A 13,910-nucleotide genomic window follows, 5' to 3' on the forward strand; every position below is an offset into this window, starting at 1 on the left:
TTTTTTTCTCCCAGTGCAAATAGTGGAACTGTGTAGATCTTTCAAAATTTCAAAGAATAAAGAATCTTTACCAATGGGAAAGAAAAAGTTGTGAGCTTCACATGAAACCGGGTCAAGGGACATAAAAGCAAAGAAATGTAATAAGGATGGAGTGAGATAATTAAATAATAGTGTAATTTATATTCTCACATTTCCCACAAAATCCTACCTGAATATAGTATGACTTTGAAGAACGACGGAGTGGATAATTTTTTTAACATATAAGTAGACAAAACATTTAATATACTTAACATTTAATGCATGCTATCTAATGCTTTGCGACCCCATCTAAATAAACAACTTTGGTTCTTGGAGCTTATGGAAAACCTTCAAGGTAAAACCTAATCTTGTAGGTATATTGTATAATATTAATCAATTGATAAATAATTCATCCATGGGATGTCCAGATGGTTAGGGTGAATTGGAAATTGTGTGGATAAGCGCACGGTCTCAAGTTTGATTTCTCATTTGTATATCTGCGATTTAAGTGGAGACCGTGGTGTAGGTTACTACGCTAGTCTCCCCGAAGATTAGTCGAGGTGCACGTAAGCTGGGCCGGACACCTTGGTTTAAAAAAAGAAATAAATAATAATAAATAAATCAATTGATAAATGGCTTTCAATTATGTAATAATGTTTCTTCTCCTTCATCTACCCTTTCCTTCTTGTCCTCTTTTAGTTGCTCTCATGTTTACACTACCAACTTTCTTGGTATCGATCATTGTATTGTCATTATATATGGAAACTGGTTTACCCCCACAAAAAAATATATATATGTGGTATCTGGGATCCTTTTTCTATAAGGGTTGAGTGGATCTCAACTATTTTTTGTAATCATATATATATATATATATTTTAATTTTCAGAAATGAATTATGGTGTGGCAAGTAGGGTCGAAGTAAGGGTGTAAATTGGTTTGGTTCAAGAGGTTGCTACTGTGGATAAGAACTTAATAGAGAATGGAATTAGTTTTGAACATTGTACTTAAACTGAATGGTTTGGTTCTAATTCAATTTGTATTCAGATCCTCTACTTTGATTTTAGTTCTCGATGTGTGGCCGTTGTGTGCAGCCTCAAGGTCCGCATTAATTTCGTAACCTCCGCTTCTTGTGGGTCCCATCACAATTCACGAGTTTCATCAAATCTTATCTCGTAAAAACTTTAACTGCTAAGCATATAAAAAGGAAAACATTTACAAAAGTTGGGATTTTTCATAACTCTAATTTCAACCTGTACAACTAGCTGTGCATCAATTTCTTTGTTTTTAGTATCTAATTGCTTATTAATATAGTTTCCCTTTTACCATGAAATCCTCGTGCGATTTTGTACAGTTGCACTCTAGTAGCTATGATTTCAACTTGTAAGTTTTGATTTAAGGAGCAATTTGATCGTCTAAGCATTTGATTTAACTGAGTGAATGATTCAGTTTGAACCAATGGTTCTTAAGTTGAAACTAGAACTGAACTGAATTAAAAAGTCATGCTCATACTTGAATTGAATTCGATTAAGCTTATTCAGACTAATTTTGGTTCCAATTTTCATTTGTGGTCTCAAATTGACACCCTTAGGTGGGAGCTTGAGTTAGAAAACTACTCTAGAGGATCCTAAGAGCAATGCCATTGGGTAGAGAATTTCTAGAAATTTGGATGGGTTTGGAGGACGTGGTGCTATTGCTTCCCAAGCAAATGGATCAAGTTTGGCCTTGGGAATACTTTGATATCTTGATGGACATGTTTGTTTAATGAACAAATTTAATTTTGTTGACTTGAATAAAATCTAATGTATTTTTTAAGGTTGAAGAAGTCTTCCATAAGGAAAGAGAGGCTAGGCTGGAGTTGGTGGGTCTTAAGACTTTTAGATGGGATGATATATGTTGTGTTATAAATACTTTTAGCTAATTTAATTTTCCTATTTTATTTTCATATGCTATAATTCACACTTCAATTTTTCTCTTATTTATTTTGGGGTTAAAAAAAAAAGAAGAAAACCCTCAAAGTAAACGTTGTCAAACAGCCCTTAGTATTTGACTCATTAGATTGAAACAGTTGAACCGATGTAAGAGCAATAGACCCGTATTTTTTAAACGGTTTAAGGGGCGGGCCGGGTGTCAAATTGGTAAGACATAAAAGTCGTAGAGACATTAAACACTTTTGTGCTTTGGAACTGGACGGCCCGGCGGAAGAGAGCATTCCTCGCTTCGGTCAACAGGTAAAGCCTTTCCTTCCTTCTTCTCCAACAAAACCAGACCCTATTCCTCTGCAATATATTTATTTATTTTTTATTTTATTTTTTTAATGTGATTTTCTTTGCAATATTGAACAACTTAGGGAGCTGAACAAAACCCTAGAATGCAATTCTGATTTTGCTTTGATGTATGTGTATTTGATGATAAAAACCCTATTTCACATTCGTTTCTGTCAATAGGGCCATAGTAGCTCTGCAGAAATTTCTCCATTGGTTGCTTAGCGTTTCACAAACGTTCTTGCTTCACCCAATTCGTGCTTCTTCACAAACGTCTAGGAAACTGAATTTGAGTCGTTTCCCTTTGATTGGGAAAAGCTGAATCGGGGCAAACTGAATCTAATTGGATTCGTTTCCGAAATTGCGCTTACGGGTAAATGTTATTGTAACTAGCTTGCAATATGAGAACTGGGGTGTAAATGGAAGTATTGGCAAGTTATTCAGGTAAATGTTGCAGGACCCCTGTGTGCAGTTGCTGCAAATTTAAGACTGTAGGTCAGATGTGCCGTCACGATTCTCGTGTCCGGTTATCTGCCGAGGAGGCAATTGCTGCTGAAGAGAGTCTTTCAGTATATTGCAAGCCTGTTGAGCTCTATAATATTCTACAGCGGCGAGCTTTGCGAAATGTAAGATTGATTTTCTGCATTTTTTTTTATTTACATTTTTTTTTTTTTTTTTTGTGATGTTTTGTCTGGACACATTCAATGTACTTTATAACACCATGCATTTCCTCTTGTAGCCATCTTTTCTTCAAAGATGTTTGCTCTACAAAATACAGGCAAAGCACAAAAGGAGGTACGGAAAATTTATATTAAAAAGAAAAAAAGTATTTTGGGAGTTTTTTAGTAGTCATTATCTTTACATATTAGCTAATAATGATTTACTTTCTTGACTAATATGGTGTTTCTTGCAAATTTTCTCCATGTATTATGAGCTGTAATGTTTTAGGTGTGCATTTGTATGCATAAGGTTTTAGAGTTAATACACATGTTTGAGAAGATGAGGAAGACAACTATTGCTAAGCAATTTCTTACTGTCCTATTGGTGTGAACAGTTCACACCAACAGGTACTAAGAGTGATGTTGGATAGCTCTATTATCATACTGTTTTGTAGGCATTGGGACCAAAACATGAAACTTTTATCAAGTTGACAGACTTGTGAAGGACCCAAGAAGGCAACATTGCTGCAATAGATAATTAGTGTAGCAGTAATGGAAATAATTACAATCAAAACCAATGGCTTAACCACATTGAAGAACCCAAGAAGGCAAGATTGCTGCAATAGATAATTAGAGTAAAATAATTACAATAAAAACCAATGGCTTAACCACAGTGAAGGACCCAAGAAGGCAACATTGCTGCAATAGATAATTAGTGTAGCAGTAATGGAAATAATTACAATCAAAACCAATGGCTTAACCACAGTGAAGAACCCAAGAAGGCAAGATTGCTGCAATAGATAATTAGAGTAAAATAATTACAATAAAAACCAATGGCTTAACCACAGTGAAGAACCCAAGAAGGCAACATGGCTGCAATATATAATTAGAGTAGCCACAATGGAAATAGTTACAATCAAAACCAATGGCTTAACCACAGTGATGAACCCAAGAAGGCAATCTAAACCTACTCTGGTTTTGGATTTAGCCAAGGTTTGGAATTTTGGGGTTTTAGGCCATTTGCCTTTTATTGAAACCACAATGTTTCAGTTAATGTCAGACGGTCATTTCATTTTGGTTTCTTGCAAAACCGAAATATTTCTGTAATTTTGGTTTAGTGGCTATATCTTGATATTTGTATGGGTATTTCATACTTTTGTTTCATCTACTATGAATATTTCTTATTCATTTGCAAAATAGAATAAGAAAATGAAAAAGAAAATTTTGACAGTAGCAAAGAACCAAAGAAATTCCTGTTGGGAATCATTAATCCCTTCATGTGACAGTCAGGGCATATATAGATTTTCCATATATAGACTTTTGACTGTTCCTACTGCTATAACTCCAAGTCTCTTTGCCTAAGTACCCAAAAAAAAAAGAACTTCCTTAAATAATAGTTAAAGTTAAATTCCTAAGATGAATGTAATTGCAACTTTGCAACTCATATGTGAATTTACCCCCTTTACCAACCAATTATAATATTAACATATGAAGTAGACTTAAATGAAGTTGTTATTTAAATTAAATTCCTAGTATAGAAATGCCACTATAGAGTGACTTCTTATCAATAATTCAGCCTCAACTTTCCCAATACTGCCCCTAACTGAATAAGATTGTAAAGAGCACCAAATCATGCTCAGGAAAGATGTGGGGTCATCAAGGAGATCAAAGCTCCTGATTGGGTCAGCTTTCATCAGAATTTTAACGGCCTTGGCCATCGATGTGGTCCAGTTTTTAAAACTATGGTGAAATTTACCACAAGGTATTGAAGACAAAAAAATGAAACTGGCATATAGCAAGTGAAAATGCCTAAATATTTAGTTCCCACCTAATGATTCCTTTTTAGGAGTCTAAAGAGCTGAGAACATCCTATATAAAAGAGGGAAGGAAAATAACCAAGTAGAACTAGGTTTTGTTTCATGCCATATGATTTTTTTATTATATCATGATAACATTATTATCTGAACGTGCTGTAATTTGATTACTAACATGATCACTTTTAATGCCATTTTTTCTCATTCGATTTTTTACTACTTATCAAATATTCCTCATACCAGGCTTCCTCCCACCCTTTTAACCCAAAAAATAATCCCTCCAACACAAAATCCCTGCTTGAGTGATTTCTTTGTCGTTTTTGCCTAGGGTTGGCAATGCATGCCATAAGGTACCATGGAGAACACAAAGCATGTCCAACAAGTCATCTACACAACACCTTTCTTTCTCTGGTAAAATAAACCAACAATCAGGGTTCCAAGTTTTGTTTTGAGCCTGGTTTTGACAAGACCAGGCTCAGACCCCGAATATTTCGATTGCGACCGAAATTTCTATTGAAACCTATACACTTTTTTTCTACAAGTTTCAATGATGTGTTTTGATGGACAAATGGCCAAATTAGGTCCTAAAACTTCTAGGAAACCCTATTTTAGGCACTCTAAACATACTGGAACCCTTAGATTTCATAAATCATACATCATTACATCATTTGTTACAGAGAGACAAATATATCAGAGTCAACAATATACGTAACAAGTAATCCCTATGCCCATCCTAGAATCCTAGACTACTGTACCACATCAAGTTCTGGGCAGGATCTAAACCACTAGAATGTTGCTGCTGCTACCAATCAAGTTATCCTCTGACTTTATCACAAGAGCTGGCCATGCCATAGTATAGGGGCAGAAATGCTCGAAGTCCAAATAACAGCCTTATAAATGGGATCAACAACATGCTAGAGGTACCTTAACTTAGGGCATAGATTTCTTAACCGTGAGGAACTCAATCAAGAGCCACTACTACTGGATGGTGCCTATGGAACCGGCATTGAGAATGAGAAGATGCTATCCACAAATGATGAACCAGTGTGTTACTGACCTTCATACTTAGAGGGTAATGACGATGAAGAGCTAAACTGGCCAAACCCACCATACTTAGCATAGTCAGATCAGTGCTACCTATGGCATATGATGGTGCATTCCATTCCCCCCATACATACCACTCTTCTCTAGACTAGGGCCTCTGAGTGTCAGTCAAGCTTGTAACATCAATGTCCATGGACTCCATTCTGTCATCCACCTCCTTAGGTGGTAGTGTGAATTGATGATGCAAGCCTCTTGAGTCCTGCACATATAGGGGCGTGTGCGTTGTGGTCCTCATCCTGTGTGGCATGATTGGGTTGAGCCTCGCCTGTGAAACGGATTGGCTCCAGTTCTAACTCTGGCTCCTGCTCTTGGTACCTCTTACGCATTCCTACAAGTTTAGCACCCCATCCCCATCTGATGGGTTGGTGTGTTCAGCCACTAGAATTTGACTTGTCGATGACATCATCATCCCCGTTAGCCTGACTTGAAAGTTCATGGTGTCTGTGAATGAATATGGCCCTCTCGTGACTCTATAAACTCATCGATATTAGTACCCCCTCTATAAACTCATCGACATTAGTGCCCAATTGACTAGCTATCTCTGGGATGGGCCTACCCGCCCAATTTATGACATAGTCACCTTGATCCTTCACCCACTCGTATAGGGGATCATCCTCATCATTAACTTTACTTGGAAATTTTTGGTTAGCTCGATTGGATCTTTATCAGCCTCCATGCCCATGTGTATGTGCTGAATCTTCAGTTTCATATTATAATGCATATACACACACACCAATTGACCTAATTGGTTCCGCCTCTTGGAGTGGATGAGTGAGAATGTACTCTAGTTGCATGCATCCGGAGGTGGAACAAGTTTGAGAGAGCATCTTTATTGCTATATTTCTCAAGTTAGGTGCATCACTTCCATAGAACACCCACTATTCACCTACATTAGAGTATTAAAATTATTCGTTTATGTTAAGTGATTGTACTTGGTTTGTATGTATATGAATTGATTGGAGACAAATTGAAAATAATGTGGTGGACCTATCAGGAGCTGTGGTTTCTCTACCAGACTTCATGGTTGCACAATTGAAAGTCCCAAGAGCATTCCTGATGGTCTTTATCTATGCTCACTTCAAACATGGGTAGTTTGCATTAGTACAAAATTCCTTGTAAGTACTGGGCAAACTCGTGACCAAGGTTTGAAATCTCGTCTCGTTTCGGTGGTTTCAGAACCACCGAAATACCGAAATATCGGCGAGTTGGATTTTTTTTTTACTCGGTTGACTTTTTCGGTGGTCAAATGGCCATATTATGACCTGAAACTTGGTGGGTAGCTTGTTTTAAGCTTAATAAACATGCTTAGGACTTGAATTTGCAAAAATATTAGAACATGATAGTGTTTTAGAGTTGCATCCTTGTTTGGTAGCTACCGTCGAATTGTTCTGGAGATTTTACTTGCTTCATCGCTAGAACAAGATATAATATGATAGTGAAACAATTAAATAATGCATTTAAGTCATGATCAAAACATACCTCAACATTAATTAACTAATTTTTAGAGTATTAGAGTAATATACTATGCAACTCCCTAACTCCGAAGTCCCAACTAAAGTTATCCACTGAGCGTCTCACTCTTAAATCTTAAAGTCCCAAATGGCAATATCCCAAGTCCCAAACATATTAGTTATACAACATTAATCATAATGACTATCTAATGGAAAGAACTATGACGGCCTGCTTGGATTCCATGCCCAGTACAATGGAGTCGACGTGCATTTTCCTTTGAAAAAAATTTCGCTCCGATAGAGTCTTAGATCAACCAATGGGGAGTAACATATATATAATTGAGTTCCATCAAAGCTATATTAACCATAAAAAATACAATTTATGTTGACAGAAAATGTATTTTTAAATCAGAAAAATAAAAAAATATTTATGACAATTTTTTTTTTTTTTTTAACTAAGTGAGGTCATAGATTGGCCTCTAGTGTCTTACATATAAAAAATCTAGCCATATCCAACATGTATTTATGTTACTCTTTCAAAAAAAAAAAAAAAAAAAAAAAAAAAGAGGTTTTGGGGAGAGTGGTTTACCTTTTCAAAGCATGAAATGTGTAGATCTTCAGCTTGGAGTGTTCTTCAAGGCAATAGATATGATGATGTGGCTAATTAGTGGACAATGGAGTGATTTTGTGTTCAAATGCAAGGAGGAGAGGAAATTTCGCCCAGACCCTCATGAGATGTATTTTTTTTTTTTGATGAATAAATAAATTTATACCCAAAGCCAAAAGAAAATACAAGGGGGAAAAAATGGGGGAGGGGAGGCAAAAGCCAACAAGGAAGAGCCAACCCCAGGGGGAACAAAGCAAATGGAAACAAACAAAAATGATAGCAAAAAACCAAATCAGCAACCAGCAACAGGCAAGAGGATCGAACCAACAACCCAAACAACATCAAGGGAGGGGAGGGAGAAGGCCAAGAGGAGGGGGGAGGAGGTCAAGTGGTGGGGGGAGGGGCTGGGGTAAGGCACTAGGAAGAGATTATGTGGTCATTTCTAGAGGAGTGGGGGATCGGCCGAGATCGAATGGAATGGAAGGAATAGATTTTTGAGGTAACATCAAAATAGATGGCTTTCCAAATCTTTTCCGAGGGAACGGGAGTTGGAAGACCACCTGCGAATGTTACACTCCATCCAGAGATGGGATATAGTAGCAGAGAAAGCTAACTTACTAGTGGTGTCGCAAATGGAGGAGCTGGCAAATGTCATGTCAACCCAAATATGTTCCCTCTCAAAGGGGAGAATGGCCCTAGGAGAAGGCCAGCAATGAGCAAGAACAGTTTTCCACACCAGGGTGGAGAGGAGACAGGAGAAGAAGAGGTGGGGAATATCTTCTTGACTGAGGGGGTAAAGGCAACAGGAGGGGTTGACCTGGATGTGACGGTGAATAAGGAAGGACTGCGTGGGGAGCCTTTGAACCTGACGAGATTACGTCATGGAACGACCGGGCCAGAGGATCTGACAAAGGATCAAGCAGAGGTAGAGGAGAACAACCCATTGGATGAGGGGAGCCAGACACTTTTGTCCTCCCTACCACGGTGCCTAGGGGGAATGGGGGGGAGGGAGGACCACAAATCCGCAAGAGGGGGAGGAGAGGCAGGGGCCCCAACCCAGAGGGGAGAGGATGGAGGAGACAAGAGCGGATTTTGGAAGACTGGAGAAATAGATGGTACTGGGGGTGACAAGGGAGGAAAGAATGCCCGAAGGGTGCCAGGGGTCTATCCAAAGGGAAGTCGCCTACCCATTACTAATAATAGTGGAACAGGCAGTGATGGCAAGGGGCTTGAGACAGAATTTTCTGCTAGATCCAAGAGGCATTAGAGGGGGTTGGACAAGTCCAAAGGGTGTTGTGGGTGAGCAGATGAGAGTGAACCCAGTCAACCCAGGTGCTCCCCTGCTTGGAGACAAGCTTCCAGATAAGCTTCAAAATGCCCACAGAGTTGACCTCCTTGATTCTTTTGATACCGAGACCCCCTTCAGATTTTGGAAGACAGACCTTGTCCCAAGAAAGGGGATGGAGGAACTTAGAGGAGTCGGAACCTTTCCAGAGGAAGGAACAGAAGAGTCTTTCAATGGAGTTGATAGAAGAAGAGGGAAGGACAAATATCCCTGACCAGAAGAGGTATAGCCGTATAGGGATTGGAGGACAGATCTGATAAGAATGAGTCGACCAGCATAGGAGAGGAGCTTGCCTTTCCTAAGCTGGAGCCTCTTCCTAATAAGATCAAGAATAGGGGAGCAGAGGTGGGCGGAGAGCCTAGAAGAGATGAGAGGGAGACCCAGGTATTTGACTGGTAAGGAGCCCAAAGAGAAACCAGTGATACCAAGAAGAAGGGATTGAGTCTCAGAAGAGACACCAGAGAGGAAGAGGTTGGACTTGAGGAGATTGATGGAGAGACCGGAGAGAGATTCGAAGGAATGAAGAACATCCATGATGGAAGAGATGGAAAGGGGGTTAGCTCTGGAGAAGATCATGATGTCATCTGCAAAAGAAAGGTGGGTGAGGCAGAGGGACTTACACTTAGGAATAGGGGAGATAAGATGGAGATCTAAGGCTGATTGAATGGAACGACAAAGCACCTCAAGGAAAAGAGAGAAAAGGAATGGGGATAGAGGGCAACCTTGGCGAATTCCCCTCAAGGGAAAGTAGCCAGTAGGACTACCATTAACTAAAACAGAGAACCGGGGAGTGGAAATACAGCAGAAGATCCAATGGACAGAAGAAGGAGGGAAGGACATTTGGAGGACTTTAGAGATGAAATCCTAGCTAATGGAATCAAAGGCCTTGTGGATATCAATTTTGAGAAGAGCCGAGGGAGAGTGGTTTTTCCGATCAAACCCCCTAACAGTCTCATGGCAGAGAATGATATTGTCAGTAATACTTCTCCTAGCAATGAAGGCAGATTGATTTGGGCTGACCAGAGAATCAATGACTTTCCCAATCCTATTGGCCAAGATTTTGGCAATAAACTTATAAAGCAGGTTGCACAGTGAGATTGGCCTAAAGTCATTCCTTGAATCAGCACCTTCCTTTTTAGGGATGAGGCAAAAGAATGTGTGATTGATCCCATTGATCTGGGAAGGTTTGTAAAAGAAACTCCTCACAGCAAGAATGAGATCCTTACGGATGATGTTCCAACAAGAGGAAAAGAATCCCATACTGAAGCCATCAGGGCTAGGAGTTTTGTTGGTGTTATGAGAGAGAATAGCCTAGAGGATTTCGGCATCAGAGGGAATGGAAAGAAGAGATGGAAGGAGCTCATCTGGGACCAACTTGTTGAGGAGATTGGGGGGGGGGAGTAAGAGGAGGGGAGGGATGAAGGGCCTGGGAGAAGATTCCCAAAAAATGAGAGACAACTTCAGTCTTGATTTCCTCAGGGTGAAGGAGCTCAGCACCAGAAGGGGAAATGAGTTTTTGGAATGGTGTTGACATTATTTCTGGCTTTGAGAGAGTGGTGGAAGAAGGCAGTATTGGAATCTCTAAGATCGAACCACTTGATGCGAGCTTTCTAACGGAGAAAGCTCTCCTCTTGACCAAGCAGAAGGGTAAGCTTGGCAGCAGTGGTCTTCTCCTCATAGGCTAGAGCAGGGCTAAGCAAGTCGAGCTAGATTCTAGCTTGGATGAAGTGCAGCTTGTCATGGCAAGAGGAGACACGGGAGGAAATGTTGCCAAAGGTGAAGGAGTTCCAAAGCTTAAGAGCAGCCTTGATGGATTTGAGCTTTTTGGAAAAAGTAATGAGAGGGGAGAAGGAGGGGGGAATGGGAATGGACCAAGCATTTTGGACAATAGGGAGAAAGTCCTGGTGGGAGGACCACATATCAAAATATTGAAATGGCCTGGGGCCAAAGGAGCAGAAGGAGCAGAAGGAGAGGACATGGATGCCCATGGGACTATGGTCGGAAATACCAGGGAGTCAAAACAGGCATGGGAGGATGGGTAGGACTCCAGCCAGGCCTCATTGACAAGAGACCGGTCAAGCTTACAGGCCACACGGAGGTTTCTCGCTCTCTGATTGTGCCAAGAGAGCTTGGCTCCAGACCATCTTAGGTCCCTGAGACCAAGATCATCAATGCAGTCATTAAAAGAATCAACCGCTAGGGGGTCAATGGGATTACCACCGTGCTTCTCATGGCTGAAACGGATGACATTAAAATCACTCCCAATACCCCAAGGAATAGAGCCGATGGAGGGGGCAAAGGTGAGGAGATCAAACCCAAGGGGAAGCCTACGAGAGGCAAGGTTGTGAACATAAATGACCGAGAAGAAACAAATGAAGGAACGAGAAGAGTGGGAAATGGAGAGATGGATGACTTGGTCAGAGGAGGAGAGGGGGGAGATGGAAAGATAGGCGGGGTTCCAAAAAATCCAAATTCTGCCATTTGGGCTATGGAGATAGTTATTGGTGAAGGACCAAGAGGGGGCAATGGACGAAGCAATGTGAGAAGCATTAGGCTGTAAGACACGAATGTCAAGAAGGCAACACAGATTGGACTTGGAGGAACGAATATGGGAACAGATCTCAGCTTGCTTTGCTAAGGAATTGAGACCACGAACATTCCAAATAGTCCAAGGGGTCATGTAGAACTAGAGTGAGGGGGCATCAAATGCTCAGAAGAGCAGGAGAGGGGGCTAGAGGATGGGGACTTGGAAGAAGGCTTCTTAGCTGGAGGGTTAAATTTAAGATTGAGGGAGCCAGCGGGGGAGGATTTAGGTTTGAGATTGGATTCGGATCGCAAGGAGGGTTTTGAAACAGAGTTAGAGGATTTTTTTCTTCTTGGATCCCTAAGAGACAACAGGGGGGAGGGAAGAAGGGGAGGGAAGGGGAAGTAGGGGGAAGGGGGTTTAGGCATGAGGGAGGAGAAAGGGAGGGAGGGCAAGGGGTGTCAGGTAATGAGGAGGAAGTGGCAGGGTTGGGGGTTGCGGCAGGGCTGCCGGAATCATAATTCTCAATGGCCGGAGAGGGGGGAGCTTGAACATCCAATTGAGTATTAGCAGACTCACTCCAGTGAGGCATGGTTACAGTAGAGGCAGTGTCACTGAGGAGAGACCCAGGGGGTTCAGCATGCAGGGATAAACCAGAAGTTACTTTGCCATCTAAGGCCAATTCACGTGTCTCAGATGGTAAAGAAGTTCTAACAGAGGTGAAGTAGGCGTTGTCGTCAGCATCGGCGAGACTGATCGTGGGATTAGAGGATGACTTTGCAGCAATGGAGGTAGGCGGGGGCCTATCTTGGTCGATCAACTCAGGGGAAGTCGAAGGGAGACCACCAGTCGAGGGGAGGGTGGCCAGAGGATCCCCAGCATCAAGGAGGCCATTAACACTATCAGCAGGGAAGTCAGCAGCGGCGTATAATGGTTGAGAGGACTCTGGAGGAGCTGTGGGGCTCGAAGACACGGCAGAGATCAGCGACAACAATGGCAGGCGGAGCAGCATATGAGGAACAATGGGGTCGTCGGAGACCACAGTTGGCGGAGAGGAGCTCAGGGGAGCGTCGGAGACCAAGGATGAAGCCGAAATCACTCCAGGAACAAGCGGAGTAGCAGACTCATCGGGCAAAGGAGTCGTGGGCGAACAAGTTGGCGGTATCGACATGGGACATGGGGCAGGTTGGGTTAGGGATGGTCTGATGGTTAATGGTTAAGGTTGAGGTGGTTGGTAGTTGGGTCCGGTTTAAAATGTTACCCAGAAATAGGGGGTGGTCCGAAGGGAATCTGGAGATGGTTTTAAGAAGCTGGTCCGAGGGCAAGATGGTTCCGGGTCGTTGTGTCGTATGGTTGGTCCAGGTTCTGGTCCAGGTGGTATGGGCTGGTCTGGTGGTATGGGCGGTTTAGAGAAAATAGGGTTAGATAAAGTTAAGGTGATGTGGTCCGCAAGAGGAGTCAGATGAGAGAGAGGAGAGGCCAAGAGGGTCGCAGAAGGATCTAGAGGGAGGGTGTTAGGTGGAGTAGGGAGCAGAGGAGGAAGGGGAGAGGCTGAGGAGGCCAAGGCCAAGGGGGAGGCGATCGAGGACACAGAAGGAGAGCACGAAAGGGGAATCGCAGGGCTGACAGGGAGGGAGGTCAGGGTTTCAAAGGCGAGAAAGGAAAGCATCTCGTTAGTTCCATCTGTAGCTTCCAGTGGCGTCATAACCGAGAACGGATTGTGCCCAGAGTGCAAAGGATCTCTGTTCAAACTGTCGGTCCGAGAATCAGGCAAGGCATTAGCGATTGCAGCGGCACGAAGGGCCATCGACTTGGATTAGTGCTATTATTATTATTATTATTTTTTCTATTTTTTCCTTCTGTATGTTTGCACTGTGAAGCGAGGATCTTCTGGAGCAGTAGCGGAGGGCCCCTAGTTAACAATTCGGCCGAATAATTCGCGAATTATTCGGCCGAACCGAATTTTTCCGAATTAAATAAAAAATTCTGACCAAATCCGAATTTAAAATAAAATTCGGTAAAAAACGCGCTTTTTACTAATTTGATTTTAAAACGCGAATAATTCAGGCCGAATTGAATTAAACCGAATTATTCGGTCCACTTAAACAGTATTAAAAAAAAAAAAAA

General features: G+C 41.6%; 1 protein-coding gene across 5 annotated transcripts in view; it reads left to right on the top strand.

The window, feature by feature from the left end:
• The first annotated feature begins 2,111 nt into the window (after nucleotides 1–2,111).
• The window catches only part of LOC122078974 (polycomb group protein EMF2B-like), a 114,005-nt gene continuing 102,206 nt past the window's right edge, over nucleotides 2,112–13,910 (top strand). For 2 of the 5 annotated variants that reach the window (XR_006140244.1, XM_042645179.1), the window contains exons 1-3: nucleotides 2,112–2,246; nucleotides 2,463–2,905; nucleotides 3,019–3,074. Coding sequence is in view for 4 of the 5 variants with exons in the window: in XM_042645179.1 (XP_042501113.1) it covers nucleotides 2,699–2,905; nucleotides 3,019–3,074 (263 nt within the window). In the remaining variant the exon portion in view is untranslated. Of the gene's footprint in view, nucleotides 2,247–2,348; nucleotides 2,906–3,018; nucleotides 3,075–13,910 lie in introns of those variants that run through there. The other 3 variants (XM_042645181.1, XM_042645182.1, XM_042645180.1) reach the window with 3 other exon arrangements.

The sequence above is a fragment of the Macadamia integrifolia genome, chromosome 5 (assembly GCF_013358625.1).
Source record: "Macadamia integrifolia cultivar HAES 741 chromosome 5, SCU_Mint_v3, whole genome shotgun sequence".
In the NCBI taxonomy this organism is placed as follows: Eukaryota; Viridiplantae; Streptophyta; class Magnoliopsida; order Proteales; family Proteaceae; genus Macadamia; species Macadamia integrifolia.